The sequence below is a fragment of the Haemaphysalis longicornis genome, unplaced genomic scaffold, assembly GCF_048455015.1.
Source record: "Haemaphysalis longicornis isolate Haplotype H1 unplaced genomic scaffold, Haemaphysalis longicornis Haplotype H1 scaffold_12, whole genome shotgun sequence".
Classification (NCBI taxonomy): domain Eukaryota; kingdom Metazoa; phylum Arthropoda; class Arachnida; order Ixodida; family Ixodidae; genus Haemaphysalis; species Haemaphysalis longicornis.
This window is the reverse complement of record NW_027526225.1, coordinates 105,411,649-105,427,700: the sequence shown is the minus strand read 5'-3', so window position 1 is coordinate 105,427,700 and position 16,052 is coordinate 105,411,649. Positions and strand designations below refer to the sequence as shown.

At 50.0% G+C, this 16,052-nt stretch overlaps 1 protein-coding gene across 1 annotated transcript in view; it reads right to left on the bottom strand.

The window, feature by feature from the left end:
- Nucleotides 1-348: 348 nt before the first annotated feature.
- Nucleotides 349-16,052, bottom strand: part of LOC144163193 (vitellogenin-6-like) — a 56,116-nt gene continuing 40,412 nt past the window's right edge. The window contains exons 19-25 of the mRNA XM_077694025.1: nt 7,338-7,601; nt 6,457-6,594; nt 5,370-5,612; nt 4,096-4,396; nt 3,162-3,319; nt 2,015-2,251; nt 349-757 (exon numbers count right to left, since the gene is read on the bottom strand). Coding sequence (XP_077550151.1) covers nt 593-757; nt 2,015-2,251; nt 3,162-3,319; nt 4,096-4,396; nt 5,370-5,612; nt 6,457-6,594; nt 7,338-7,601 — 1,506 coding nt within the window. The 3' untranslated portion in view covers nt 349-592. The remainder of the gene's footprint in view (nt 758-2,014; nt 2,252-3,161; nt 3,320-4,095; nt 4,397-5,369; nt 5,613-6,456; nt 6,595-7,337; nt 7,602-16,052) is intronic.

The following is a 16,052-nucleotide window of genomic DNA, read 5'->3' as shown; positions in this document are numbered from 1 at the left end:
GGTACTTCGCGTTACGAAGCTAGTGTCTATCCCGCTGCGCCACAGAGGCGCGCGTTACTCGTGTTAAAAGTGTTGGCGGTGACCTTTGCCCTGCGCCGTTGCCACGGAGGCCTCCTTTGCTAGGCTGCGAAGAAGTACACAATAATATAAAATACGGAAACCTGAATTAATGCATTCATTACCACAAATTGACGAAAACCTAATCCAGTGTCTCTTTTAAGGCATCTTCAGGGGCTGTGGCGCCCTCTCTTGGTTACTTTCGGTATCAACGCCAGGCTGATGCGGAAATTACTCAAGAGGGTGCGCCACAGCCCCATCTGGGGAATCACTGGTCCGCACTTCGACAGCTTTCACGTTGAATGGAACTGCTTTATTTACGACTCCTTTTATTCTTCTTTTTTCACCCTTAGACAGGGACAGTTTTGGGTTCATGGTAGCGAACTTTGACAGCACAGAAAAAATGGACAGTTGTGAGCTTTTCACGCCGCTTTGCAAAGGTCTTCCAGGAATGGCTGACTGAACGGCGAATTCCTTTGTAAGCCACAGCATGTGAAGAATGATGTCGAGATGAGTATGGGTAAGGTTCGGACGCTCAGGAGGATGGCGCATGGCAGTCCGGGCTGAGCACCACGTAGCTCTTGGCGAACTCGAGCGTGTTGTTGTACAGGTGACCGTCGGGCCCACTCAGGTCGGTGCTGCGGTCAAGGTTGTAGTCGCCGCACAGACCACACAGCTTGCCGCGGTAGAATGGAGCGGTCTGCGAAAGATTGTGGGTCGTAAGTTCTTTTTAATTCCCGACAGCATGACAAAAAGCAACAGCATCATCTGCAGGACCTATCAATGGTAATAATTTTCTACTCAATTTGTTGGTTCCTTCTTAGCGATGGAAGATAACTTATTTTCGTAACAAAAGTCCTGAATATTTGTCTGCTAAGCAAGCACGTGTGAAACTAGAAAGCCCGCACGGGGAAGCCATTGAAATTCAAATTACGGGGTTTCACGCTCCGATGCGACCCCTGGACTACCTGGGGAACGTTTAGTGCGTGGAATAAGACAAACGTGGGCGCAGGCTCAAGATCCTAGCAATATATTTGCTTAGATCACTAAATACCCATTCGCACAGGCAACGCAGAAGCCGTTCGCGGCCGTTTTAATATTAGAGAGCTCGCGGGGCGTCACCTTGGCTGCCCTGCATCATATCAGGAAGTGCTTTGTCACCATTTTCTGCGTCGCCAGTCAAGTCGCGCTAACGTAGCGCTTCTACCTCTTGCCGTGCTTTCGACGCTCCCTTTCTGCATTACGTGAACGCTCGCCCTCTCTTGTTCGGCTCCCAAAAATTTCCAATGATTTAAAAACCGTCGGCCCCTTCCACTCTGTGAAGTTGGTTGGCCAGCGAAGCTTTATGGGCGACGGCGGTACGACAGTACCATCCCGTTCAAGATTCACGTCACGTTAAAGATGAATTTTTCTTTGCCGCAGCATCGCGACGTCTCGACGCCGTCTCTTGAGCTCGGCGTCGCGGACTCCTTCGGTTTTCCGGGCCTCCGGATTCGCCGGAAGGTGGCAGGTTAATTTGCCGGCAAGGGCGCGTACTCGTTCTCTCACCGCCGCGTCGGCTTTATGGCGAGAACGGTCGCATTCACCGCCACTGCTCGCTTCCTCTTTCCCGTACCAACTCGCGATCTGCTGCGAGAGAGTTCTCTTTCTTTTTGCGTCTAGCCATCTACCTCACAAACACGTGGCCATGGCGTGTTTCTCCGCGCTCTGCCAGACGTTCCCAGACATTTCCTCTCCTTTTGTGGATTGGCGCTCCTCGCATCCAGTTTCTTTCGCGCATGCGCACTCCATGTTCCAAAGGGTTTTCTGCTCGGTGACAAGCAGACGATTTGCTCTAGCCATACGCAGCTTGGCTGCAATAATGGGAGCGAAAGCTAGACGATGCGCAAAGAATCGTCTGATAATTAAAAGAAGTCTAAATTCCAGCGTATCTCACCCTCCACAGTTTTTTACTGACCTGAACAAAGAGCACGTTGCCGTCGAAGTCCAGGGAGATGCCGTACGGCTTGGACACCAGCTCGAACCACTTGTTCTCGGTCCTGACCTCGAAGAGCTCGGCATCGTGCGAGGTGTGGCTGTAGGACCTCCCGGTCGTCACGTCCACCTTGGTACCGTCCACGCGCACAATTGGAGCGCTGGCGTCGGTCACGGGGAGGATCTCAACCTTGGTCGTGTCGATGAATAGCTTCACAGCCTGCGTTCGTACCGGAGAAAAATGCAAGAATACGGTTATAGAAGCGCATGCACGAAACTGTTTCTCCGCCCATCGGATGCACGCCTGCACAAACTGTTCGCTGGCGAACAACGACAATCACTCACGTGAACCGACAAGGGAAAGTTTAAAGTGAACTTTGCATTTTCTGGTGCCGATTCAGGTGAATAGTCTCAGGTGCTGAGGTTAGTTTCTACTTGCATAGCTTCAATTTTTGTATGTGGTTGAATCAGTTATTGCCGCCGTATTTAGATGCGCCCATCTGTCGTGCCTCATAAGCTACTCAAACCTGCTTTTACGATGGAATATTTCGCGATCCATTAAACCAGTGGCATTATGTTGGCCGCGAGGTTTGAAGGTAGCGTCAGCGGCGATACCTGCACCTTTCCAGCCCATCCGGGTAAATCTAAGTCGGGAACCCAAGAAAAGGTAAAACTTGAGCTGGTTGGTACATGACTTCGGAAGAAAGCGGCAGCGCAACACGCGGGACAGAACGAGAAGACGTGTTTGTCTTCTTCTCGAAGGAAGTGTTTGTCTTCTCGTTCCGTCCCGTCTGTTGCGCTGCCGCTTTCTTCTAAATTTCCCGGCCGCGGTGGTCGCTTTTCTGATGGAGGCGAAAAGCAAGATCGCCCTTGTGCACGAGATTTCGTCGCACGTTAAAGATCACCAGGTGGTCCCAGATCCCAGGTGATGATGCGCGCAACGAAGGCGCGCATCATCACCTTCGTTGCGTCGGTGTGTTAAACCCTACAATCAATCAATCAATCAATCAATCAATCAATCAATCAATCAATCAATCAATCAATCAATCAATCAATCAATCAATCAATCAATCAATCAATCCTTCTGAATTAAATCGAAAATTGTCGTCCCAGCATGTCGTGTGCCTGACCTTGGTGAAGGAAGGCTTGTTTGTGGCTCGTGCCAGGATCAGGAACTTTTTGTTGGGCGAGCAGTCCCGTGAGACTACCTTGTAGCAATCTGTTTCTGGGAGTTGGACAATGGTACCGTCGAAGGTGCGCACGGTGAGCCCTTGCAGGTCGCAGTGCCCTGGGATCGAAAATGCCAAGAAAAAAAAAAGAACTAAATGCAGAAATACCTCCAGCTTAGAGGGAGTCGGCAAGGAAGTCAGGTGATCCATGTATCCACACACACTGACAATCACTACTATAAAAGCGAGTGGGACACCGTTTTTTGGCACTGCAATCACAAATAATCTTCTCATTCATCTGAATCCCACAGAAGGCTCCAGAAGGACGGTATCAACATCAGCACGATCATGATCATCATCACCGCCATCGTCGTCTGAAGGACAATGGCGGGTCTCTGAACGCCGCTGTCTGCTCACTCGCCAGTACCATGTATTTAAGCGAATGACCTCGTTATAAGAAGTTAGCAATTATGGGACGTTACGTATACGTACGAATGGATTTTGCCGTGGTGATAGTCCCGCATCATGTATTCATCGAAAAATATCTCAACTGCTGGACTTTAACCCTCGCGTGCATTAAAAGACCGGCCGTTTCTTATTATCACTGCTTTTGCAGACCAGCCTTCGGCGACAAGTGGCTTCGTAAAGGAAGATGTATCCATGTATCAGGTGCTGTACTTACTACGCTGCATTTACACCTCTAAGAACTGATAATTCATTATCTTGCAAGCGTCTCCACCGCTAATCTGTGCAAATTACTGTGCGTTCAATTTCTTCCCCTCCTGAGCACGTAGACGGACGTAGTTACTATGATTTGAAGTAGCCGCGGGCTTTCCTCCTGGGAGCCAACTCAATCACCGCACATTGTTTTGATTTGAAGAAACGGGGCACTCACTGTGTCTGTACTTCTCGGAGTATTCTCCGAAGTTGGTGTATCCGAGCGAGCTGAAGACCCTCGGTTCCAGCAGGTGGCTGAAGATGGGCACATTCCAGTGGTGGTGGCGGTGGCCATCCTCGGTCGTGATGACGATGTCGGTGTGGGGCTTCTCCGTCCTAGACCACCAGGGCACTTGCGATACCACGTGGAGCTTGCCATTCTTGCCGTGGAAGTGCGATCGGACAGCGCCGAAAAATCCGCGGAGCCGGGTTGTTTGGGCAAGATCGCTGCCGTAGCTGGGCAGAAGACGGTTGAGCAGCTGCCAACGGAAAAGAAATAAGTGAAAAGAAAAGTCATTCCCAGCATTGTAGAGATAGCTGGCTGGTGTTCGCGTCACATTTAAGAGCCTTTGTAGTAGATAACGTTTCCTGGGCTACCTAACGCAAAAGTTTTATTCTGCCTCCGTGTAATCGAATCAACCACCTGCCCCCTAGTGGCTGCATTGCCTTAACTTCTGTAATTTTCACTTGCTTTCTCCTTCTGCAGGATCTTTCCAACGCCAGAACTTCGCGTGACCTCGTAGCACTTGCATGAAAGTAACTCCAATCCGTTCATTTCGACCATATAAAACAGGCCTGTGTTTTTAAGATAATGCGATCAATAATGCTGTAAAGCACGCGGTGGCTCAGTGGCTAAGGCGTAGCACTTCCGAGCACAAGGGCGCGGGTTCGATTATCTGCCGTGGTGGCCGCTTTTCTGATGGAGGCGAAAAGTAAAAACCAGCGCGTGTACGAGATTTCGGCGCTCATTAAAGATCCCCAGATGGTCAAAATTAATACGGAGCGCTCCACTACGGCGTGCCTCGTCGCCTGCGTTGCGTCCGCGCGTTAAACCCTGCAATCAATCAATCAATGCTGTAAAGCACATAAATGTACGTAACAACGCGCAGGCAGTTTTGCACAAAATTTCCAATTGGTTCATGCTCTTCGGCTTTTTGATAACAATAGTTTCCGCGTAGTCAGGCGACACCAGTGAAAAATTGTTTTTTGTTTCAGTTCTAGAATCACCAATGTGTACTACTGTTTTAATGCAGGTTTGCCCGTACCCTGGCCTCGTGGAAACGTCGGGGAAGCGCTCTTTTTATCTTACTCCGACATCAAATGACACTACGAGAATAGGGTATCACGCCTTGAAGAAATGGGCGTAATCTCTCCTAACCGGCCGAAAGCTGCGACTCTATCAGGCTTCTTCCACAACGCAAACAGATAGCGTTGAGTCTTGTGCGGACTTACGGGCTTGTAGTTCTTGTAGTCCACGTCGGCGGTGAGCTTTGCCAGGCGGCTCGAGTGGCGGAGGAACTTCAGGCACCAGTAGTTGTAGAAGACGCCACGAGCGCGCTCTTTATCACAGTAGGCGTACATCCTGTGGAGGCCGTTGGGCCTGGCGAGGCTGGAGCGGAGGGGTTTTCCGGCAGCTGCGTTAGTTATCTGGCGTTCGTCGTCATCGGTGTGCGTGTACTGGCCGTTGATGGTGATCTGCGAATGGCAATGGTTTTTTCGTCAGCCTGAGCGCAATAAGATATTTTCTTTTCTTTCAGAAACTACCGGCCAGTACTTGGTGGGAAATGTATGAGAGCGAATTTATCTACTTAGGCCAAGTTGTGACCCCTGATTCCAACCATGAGGCAGAGATCATTAAATTGATAAGAATGGGGTGGAGTGTATTCGTCAGGCATTCTCAGATAATGAATGGCAGCCTACCATTGTCCCGGAAAAAGAAAGTGTATGACAGCTGCATCTTACCGGTGCTCACCTACGGGGAAGAAACTTGGAGGCTCACTAAGAGGGTTCAACTTAAATTGAGGATGACTCAGCGAGCAATGGAACGGAAGATGATAGGTGTCACATTAAGGGACAAGAAGAGAGCGGAGTGGGCCAGGGAACAAACGCGTGTTAAGGACATACTAGTAGAAATTAAGGAGAAGAAAGGGTCGTAGGCAGGGCGTGTAACACGAAGGGAAGATAAGCGTTGGTCATTAAGGGTAACACAGTGTATCCCTAGAGATGGCAAGCATGGCAGGTGGCGGGAGAAAGTTAGATGGGCAGATGAGATCAAGAAGTTCGCGGGAATAAAATAGTCGCAGTTAGCATAGGACCGGGATAATTAGGGATCTATGGGAGAGGCCTTTGCCCTGCAGTGGGCGCCTATAGGATGATGATTATGATGGTGGTGGTGGTGGCGGTGGTGGTGGTGGTGGTGGTGGTGGTGGGGGTGGTGGTGATGCATGAGAGCATCGTGTCTTGACTTTAGTCATCTGTTGCGCGGGCAACTGCAATACTAGAAATATGAACGACTGAGGCGTCACAAGCGTAGCCTTACGGTGGAGCCGGATTCGCAGGTGTCTCCGTAACGGAGGTTAAGCTTAGCGCCGACGTGTTTGCCTTGGTAGAATGTCGCCATGTTCTTCATCGTTGACCAGTCGGGCTTGGGGAACACGGCCGAGGCATCCAGGCAGATCTGAGAGGGTACAGAGAAAAGGAAGGTCTTCTTTAGGTGAACCGGCATGGATTCCGGTATTTTGTGGTGAGACAGGATGGTTGTCCGCAACACACCGGGAAATTTTCTGTTGGGGGGCTGGAAAAAATGGAACCATGGCTAATATTTACGAAATTGTATACTTGAACGTCTATGTAAAGAACTGGGGCTAAAATACAAAAAGACAACCTTTGACAGTGCTTTGGACCGGATCGATTACGGTAGACGTTAAGAGAAAGTGCATACAGCTGGCATGTTGCTTATCTCACGTGTAATTAAAAGAGAAAAGACGTGTTCTCCGGCACGCCATCCTACTTGAGATTTATTATTTCGGGAGTTATGGTCATCACAATAAAATTGTTGCTCAATAAGTAGCCGCACGGTCGCGGTTCTGTTGGTTGAACGTGGAGCTAAAACAACCCCCAAAAAGACGATGCTTTACACAAGTACAGATTCTTAAAATCGTGGATTCAGTTACTCTACCAGCGCTATTTGCTTCTGTAGTCCCATTGTATCCTTCCGGGTCGTTCAAAAAATTTACGCTACAATTTTAGAAGGACGCAATTATGCCATGTGAAGTCTTACTGTCCATCTTTGTCAAGGGGTTCGCATAACTGATTTCTTAACCATCAAGATAAAAAGAAAACGAAAACAAAGCCCAAAAGCTGCGCTTTGAACAACTCAGTTCGCGCGTGTTTTGTGCTGTCAAACACATGGCAACTCACCTTGAGCGCACTGTTGGGGTCGTTGCTGAACTGGCAGCGGTCGTAGAAGAACTGCAGCTTGTGCTTGAACAGGTCGTGGCTGAAGGAGTATCTCAGCTCGGACGTCACCGACCGGTCCTTGGTGTCGCCCCTCAGATGCACGTCGAGGTTGAGGACGTGCGTCGACGGGACCTCGGCGTCGTCGTCGATCTGGTCGTGGATCGAAAAGCGGCTCTCCCGGACGTCGTCGGACTCGAACAACTTGTACGAAATGTCGACGTCCACCTATGCAATAATAATAGTAAAAAAAAAATGCGCGCCAATTCACGCTGTGAAAGTAGTTGGAAAGCAAAGCTCTAAACGATTCAGACATCCACAAGACACTAATGATGAATTTTATTCCACCATGGCATCTACGCCCTGTGTCGTGTGACCTGCCTTTCACCCAACTTGACAAAAACAGGACACCAAGAATTGCGATTCTCCGGCATTTCTTTTTACTCCAGGACAAGTACGGGTGCGCTGAGGTTTAGGGTGATGCCTCCGCGACTGCAACTGCTGTCCACGACTGCAACCGCATGGGACAAACTTGCATGTCAGTAAAAAATTCCCCCGCATTTCCCCGAGGGGGAGAATGTGAAAGTGCGAATGCACGGTTGTCGGCCCGCTTGCGGCGCTTGCGCTCGGCCCCCGCAGCCCACCGCCTCGCCGCCTTCTCTTCCATCTCTTCCATCGGGTTTGTAGTATCACGTGTACACCACGCAGTTATCAAGCCGCTATAACGCCGCTGAGTCGCCAACGCACGCCGCTGACGACGTAGTTTGAATGCGTTAAAGATATAAGGCGCGTTACTAACACTGATATCAGCGTCGCGTCCGTGGCTTCACGAGCAGCACGAGTTACCTCGGACTGGGAGAAGGGCTGGGAGGTCATCGTCTCCTGGATTTCTTCGATATCCATGAAATCGTCCAGTGGTTGGGTCGTCCGCATTCCTCTGGCCCTGGCCGCATAGCTTTGTTCGCACGCTGAACTGTCGTGACCAAAACCACGGCAGGCCCGGCACCAAGGTGTTGTGCACTGACTCCGCATGTGGCCAAGTTGTTGGCAGCGCAGACACATGGCGGGGCGGCCAGGAACTTCTATGAGCACCATGTTCCCGTACATCTTCACCTGATGGGGGAGCGCGTCAAGCGAGTTCACGTTCCTTGGGGCGATCTGTACTATTCTCGTGGTGCTCCCCATGTGGCCCATGCCCGGGCGGCGCCACTTTTCAAAAGAAATGCTCTTAACTTCACCAAAGCGTTCCAAATGCCGCACGAGGAGTGCGCGCTCACAAACGAAGTCCAGCAGTCGCTGGATAATGAACGCGAAGTGCATCGAACACCCTGATTTCACCGTAAGGGTAAGGGAGGCCTTGAAGATCTTGGAAGACAACTTAGATGATGATGTCGCGTGGGAAAGTTTCAAAACCACGGTTAAGGAAGTGGCCATGGAGATAGGTAGGCGTGAGGCGGCCGAACAGAGAGCCAACGAGCGGCGCCTTATGGAGACCCTCCGTGGCCTCATCGAGGCGGACGAAGAACGGCCGGGAGAGTTCCGAGAAGACATCCGCCTAACTAAAGAAGAGCTCCGGAGTGAGCTAGAGCGGCGATACTGGGGCGCCCTTGTCCGCAGCCGCGAGCAGAGGGTCGAGTACGAGGCGCAGCCGTCCAAGATCTTCCGAGCTTTCGAGCGCGAGCGCATCGCCCGCAAAAAGATCAACGAGGTCAGCCACGGTGGCGGAGTCGCGCAGGGGCAGAAGGAAGCGGCGGCAGCCTTTTACGACTATTTTAAAGACCTTTTCCGGTCTAGACCGACGCCAGACGGCGTGCCCACCGAGGTACTCTCTTCCTTACCCTCAGTGCCGGACGACGCAAAAGACCTAATCAACGCGCCTATAACCGCGTGGGAGGTAGACCGCGAAATCAAAAAACTGCCTAAGGACAAGTCTCCAGGTCCGGACGGCATCATCGCCGAATTCTATCGGGCGTTTCGAAAAGAATTGGGCCCCATTCTAGTGACCGTTTTTGAAAAATGCAGGCAGGAAGGTCGGCTCCTTCCCTCCATGCGGCAAAGCCACCTCGTTCTGATCCCCAAAGAGACCAGCTCCAAAGCTTTACCGGCCGTTACCGACTTCCGCCCAATCACACTCCTATCGACCGACTATAAGATACTCGCTAGGATCCTAGCTCGACGCCTCGAGATGGCCCTCCGAGGCGTGGTTGGTGAGCATCAAACCTGCGGGTTCAAAGGTCGCTCTATCAACACCAATTTACATCGGATGAGGACCGCCTGCGAGGCTGCAGAGATGGGCGTCATGCCTATTGCGGTACTGCAACTGGATCTTCGAAAGGCCTTCGATCAAGTCGATCGGACATTTCTCTTCGCTCTACTTCAGCACTGCGGGATAGGGGAAACAATGATGAAATGGCTAGAAACGTGTTACGCAGACATCACAACAAGTGTGATGTTGGGGGGAGCACTCGGACCACCCATAGAGGTCAGCAGGTCGGTCCGCCAGGGATGTCCAATGTCTCCTGTCTTGTTTGCGCTCTATCGGGAACCGCTCTGTCGAATGATCGCTACTTCCAATTCGATCAGGGGACTGGTCCTCGGGAACGAAGAACTCCGCGTGCTAGCGTACGCGGACGACATCGCCGTCGTCTGCACATCACGAACCCAGGTGAGCGAGGTCGCGGAGCTCGCACGTCGCTTCTAACGCTTCTCTGGAGCGGAGCTAAACCTCTCCAAATCGGAGGGGTATTGGCTGGGTGAATGGGAACTCAAGCCCCCCAGCTTCTGCGGCGCTCGCTGGAAGGATTCATTACACCGCTACCTGGGCGTGAACATGGCCCTATGGGAAGCCAACGCAGCCAGATGGCGACCTAGGCTAACGGCAGCGGAGACCAAGTTGCAACCATGGAGAACACGCCACATCGCCTTGGTCTCCAGAGCACACATCTGCAACGTCGTAGTGTACCCGGCAACCCTATACTCGGCGCGAGTCACCTCCATCGACAAGAAATCGGTGAACAAGTTGCACCGACAGTGGGCGGTCTTCGTCTGGCGCTCCTCGTACGAGCCTATGAGACGCACAAATCTCTTTTGGGGACTAGATGCCGGGGGCCTAGGTCTGGTCCACATGGAGATTAAGCTGACAGTCCAACGTTTTATATATTTCCGAGACCAGTCCGACCCTTTTCTCCGTGGAGCACTCCAGTCAATCGGCTCTGCCCACATATCAAAGTGGCAGGTCACAACTGTCCAACTGCACCATGGCGCCCGAGCCGCCCCTTTCTATAGAGAAATCGCTGGCGCCATCACCCTACTGGAACAGCAGTTTTCATGGGACTACCTCCTAGCAGTTAAGCCCCGCCGGCTATACCGCGACCTTCTCGCAAAGCTCCTTCCCCCACCCCTGTACCGACCGCCACCAGTCGAGGCGGCTAAGCGGGGCGTACTAAAGCGAATCATGCGCCTGCCGATTCCGACTGGGACGAAAAACTTTTTCTGCCGTTTCCACTTCGGGGTGCTACCGGTGGGATCACGACAGGAAGAACGTGGCTTCTTTCTGCCGCGCGGTGCGGGCTGCTTCTTGTGCAGGAGGTTGGAGACGGCGGAGCACGTGTTCCTAGAATGCAACACTGCACGTTATTTCTGGGACGAGGTGCAGTGTTTTCTGGGCGTCCACTGGGACATTGACTGGGCAGGTCTCCGTTACCTGGACGTACCGATAGAACACTCGGAGCTGTGCGAATGCGTCATTAGACTTGGCCTACACTCACTGTGGCGTGCGCGAGTGGATGCGGTGGAGTGTACCCCCACCCCGAAGCCAGCGTGGAGGCATTTCGTCCACAAGATGGAGTGGACCGTCAGTGCGCTCGGGGCACCCGACTCAGACTCAGAACTAGGACAAGCCCTTGCGAGCTGCTGCCGTGCGACGGTAGCTTTTTAAACGAAGGAGCTGGAACGCTTTAAGTGGATATGAAGCCAGCAACAGGCTAGGCTGCAACGAAACACAACTCCCCCTTTTTCCTTTTTTACCCGTTAATGCGCTCTCTTTAGTGTATGAGTGTGATTTCTATTGAACGGCGTAACACGCCAGTCAGGAACGTGGCATCAACAATGTAACAAAGGCAGCAGCATGTATAGTAGTGTGTCTTGCCCAGTACATATTTGCCCTGTGTCTTGCCCTGTACATATTTATGATGTAAATAAACCTGGTTTTGTTAAGGAAAAAAAAAATCGCGTCCGTGGCTTAGTCGGTAGAGCGTCGCGCTGCGGCCGCAAAGTCCTCGGATCGAAACCTGGCGCCGGATGCTGTTTTTTTTTATATAGAGAGGAGAACTGCGGACGCCGCCGCCGCCGCCGCCGCCGCCGCCGGCGGCGGTGGAAGGTTTGGGGTCGCTTATAAAGTGCATTCGCACTTAAAACAATGAACTGCAGTAGGATGGAGAGTTGGGCGAGTTGGTAAAGCGACATGGTTGGTAGGAAACAGCGCGTTAAAACGGGATCACGAAGAAAAGAAGCGGACAGGACGAGCGCTGACTATCAACTGAGATTTATTGAAAGGGAAGAAACGTTTATACATGAAAAATTCTACACTGCGCATGTGCAATGGTGAGAATCACACTCGAACGCTGAAAGAGATAACAGGGACGATTTACCCTTGCTTCGACGTTTAACAATCAAGGAATGCCACTTCTTTCTCCTGCAGACATACAGAGGGCTGGATAACACACTTATCACCAAGTCTGGTTATGTTAAATGCCTCTTTAATCTCTCGCTTAAGCTGCATGTGATGACGGAATAATACAACTGTTTTATCAAAATGGGGCTGACAGGCGCGCGAGGAACATGAACGGCAATGACCCGACAAATGAGATGTGGGTGTGCCTTTTAATGAATTAAAGTGCTCTCTTAAACGCACATTTAAGCACCGGCCCGTCTGGCCAACATAAAACAGACCACATGACAAAGGGATTTTGTAAACAACACCAACACAACATGGCACATATTTGTTCTTGTGATTAACCGAGCACTTATGTCTACCGGCTTCCTTACCTTGTTTCTTTCTGTCCAATAAGGCACATATTTTTTCCTAGTTTCTTTGGTGCCGATATGGCTACCTGCACCCCATATTATCTAGAAGCAACTTTTTTTAGCCTATGAGTGGTCCGGTGAACATTTGGGACCACGGCGCACTTTTTCTGATGTGCTACTTCCTTATGTGCGACAGTCTTATCTCGACCTCATAGCATTTTGACGAGCTTATTGCACACTGATGCCAAAGCACTGGTTGGAAAACCTGCTTCTTTCAGTTTTTGAACCTGTTCTTTAAACATTCATTCATAGAGTGTATGCATGATTTAGACAACGCTGAACGAATGCTAGACAAGACAATCGAGTTCTTTACAAGTTTACTGTGGCCGGTTTTGTAATTCAATAATGGTTTTACTGATCTAGGTGCGAATTGCCAGCAAACATGGTCGTTACCAAAATTTAAAGAAAGGTCTAGAAATTGGATGCACTAGTATTTCATGGCTTCAAGTGTGAACTTCAGGCCCATACCTTTCTCTTTAAATATCTTTAAGACATCCACAGTACAGCGGAAATTGGAGCGCTTATCAGCAATAACTAAATAATCGTCGACATACCTGAAAACGTTTTCAACCATTTCTGCCAAGCCTTCCTCCAAAGAACGATCAACATTACTCAGAAATATGTCACTTAAAATTGGCGGCACCTTAGACCCAATGCAGACACCAGATTTTTGCGAGAACACATCTTCATTATAACTAACATACGCGGAATTCAGGTAAAACAAAAGCAATTCAAGAAAATTTCTACACTAATTCCACTACTATTTCTGAAAGCCAGTTCATCATTGTCATTCGTTATGCAATCTTTTACAGCAACTAAAAGATGGTTTTGAGGAAGAGAATAATACATATCCTCAACATCAATACTAAAGGCCCCAACATTGGCTGGACACTCATTCTCTAAATATTCAATGATACTTTCCGAGTTTATTACAAGAAACAGCTGCTGAAGTTTCAAAGACGAGAGGCATCTTTGCAAATAAGTGGACACCTGAAGCTGCCAAGTAGCCCTCTCGGACACCACCACTCGGAAGGGAATGCCAGTTCTGTGCGTTTGTAACCTTTGTAACAGTGTATTCACAGCAGAAGCATTCGGTATTTTATTGTCCTAAATCACATTCTCCCACTTCGAATTTTAAAGTCCATCGTGTACACAGACGCCCTTAGCGTTGTACGCGCGCTTGCATCTGGAAATCATTCTAAAAACTTTGCCATCAATCTTGTTTTTAAGGCTATTATGTCTTCGTATGCATCAAACCTGGAAAAAACTTTCTTCTGGGTTTCAGGCCATCCTGGGATTGGCGGAAATAAGACCGCTGATAAAATGGCCGCTGATGCGACACTCCTGAATACAGTACACTTAACAACAGTACCCTACACTGACCTCAAGCCATACATAAAACAACACTTTCGCAAAACATGGCAACGAATTACATATAATAAAACCGTCGCCTTGGCTAGGCTACGGATAGGGCACACCCACGCAATTCACTCGTATCTGCTCACTGATCTTCAACACCCCAGTGCAGCAGGTGCGGAGAGGCCCTACCCGTTGTTCACATACTCATTCAATGCAATGCACTCGATACCACACGACACAAACATTTTCCTGAGCTATAGAGGCAATACATCTCGCTACACCCATCACACTTCTTGCCCGACAACCCAATGTTTTCTATTAGGCGTGTTTTTTCAGTTTTTATCAGATGACAAATTTTTAGTTTCTTTCATATCATGCATAATCATCCTGGCCCTTTGCACCAGCCATCGTCAGGGATTTCAGGTCGCTTCACTTTTGTTTTCACTGAGATAATTCAGTATTTAGTTGTACATCTGTATCATCATCAAATATTTCTGACTTTGGCCCTTATTGACCTTGTTGGCCTTGCGCCATTAAACCCAAACCATTATCGTCAAAGCTCTAAACGACACCCACAACGATTACCCATGCGGCGTCACCTAGATTCACTTACGTGGCTCAACAAATAGTGAAACGAGAGACAAGTGAAATGAATTTAACCCCACCCTTCTTTACTTCAAAGAGATATTTTTTGCTAAGATTAAATGAATTCATGATTCATGAACGGTTCAGTTGTATTGGTGAAGCACATGAGTGGAAACACTTTTTTTTATTTAATTAAAGGCATTTATAACCCGGTGTTAAACGATCTCGTTTCTCCGTCTAGCCACCGCCAATGTAGGTGACGAGATCGGCGGTAGAGACGGAGAAGTGAGAAGCCACGCGTTGGTGTGAACTTCCTTTAATTTTTGTAACTCCTAGCGCATGCGCAAGGCACGCACACGGCCGCTACACGTGTCGTGGCCGGAGCGCACAGCGTCGTTAGAGGTCGCGTGATGCTATTACGTGGCATTCAGCGAGAACACAGGAGGTAAGCTAGATGTGCTTGGTGAGTGCATTGCCTGTCTACCCCGTTTCCGCGTGGGCTCGTAGCTCAATCGCTAAGACAACGGGCTCTCGCTCCGTTTCTCTATTCGTTCCAGGTTCGAATCCTGGTGGTGCCAGCAACTGTTTTATTTATTCGCGGTAGTTTTCTGTTGAGACCAACGGTCGCGAAAGATCCCTTGGGGGTAGAGGTAAAAAAGGTAGCATCTGCACTCCGTGGACGATGGCGAGCGTGCTGAGTACGGGGACTCGAAATGACATCCAAGTTGCGCCCCGACCGTCATTATATTTGAGCCGTGAGTTGCATCTTGATTATTCCCTAAATGAAACTGCAATTCACGGCTAAAATCGAATTTCGCTTGATGGTAGTGTGGGCACGGATGGACGCGCACGGACATGGGGAGGTCCTAGGGTACTCCGCACCGTTACAGGCGAGGGAGTAAGCCGTTTGACTCTTGGTCACTAACTCATGTTCGTAGCCCAATGGGTAAGATGATCGACACTAACTCTGTCTGGTCTACCAGACACAGGCTCGAATCCTGCCGGTGACTGTGTAATTTTTTGCGATTGTAAATCCTATGCGCATGGACGCGGACGGACATTGTGCGGTCCTAAGATACTCCGCACCTAAAAGCTTTGCTTTAAAAAGAAAACCGGGCGTGGATCTTTTTTATAAAGCCACCGGACACTCCCTTCGCTCAGATGTCTGTTTTCTGGGATCGTTTCTTGGGGAATATAGCTAAATAAAACATTCCCCGCATTTCCCCGAGGGGAAGAATGTGAAAGTGCGAATGCACGAGTTGAATTTGCGCGGTTCGGTAATGTTCGCGAAAGAGAGATCACACACACACACACACAACTACAAAGAAAGAAAGATGCATTTATTCACAGACACCTATTTGTGTTGTCGTTGTACTTGATTGCTAGAGCGGATGTCAGCTTTGAAATTTCGTGTCAGTACTCCTTTAAGCAGGTGCATTAGCCCTTCTCACGCCCGATTCTTGGCCAATCCCCCACGTGGGTATGTGCCATGTCAGCGGCCAGGCAGCGCGCGCCCATCTCCCCCCGTTGCCAAGGAAGACGAGGAGATTCCTGGCCAATCCCCCACGGGGGTATGTGCCATGTCAGCGGCCAGGCTGCGCGCGCCCATCTCCACGTGCGCGGACATCGCCGGTGGACGCAGGTTCAGGG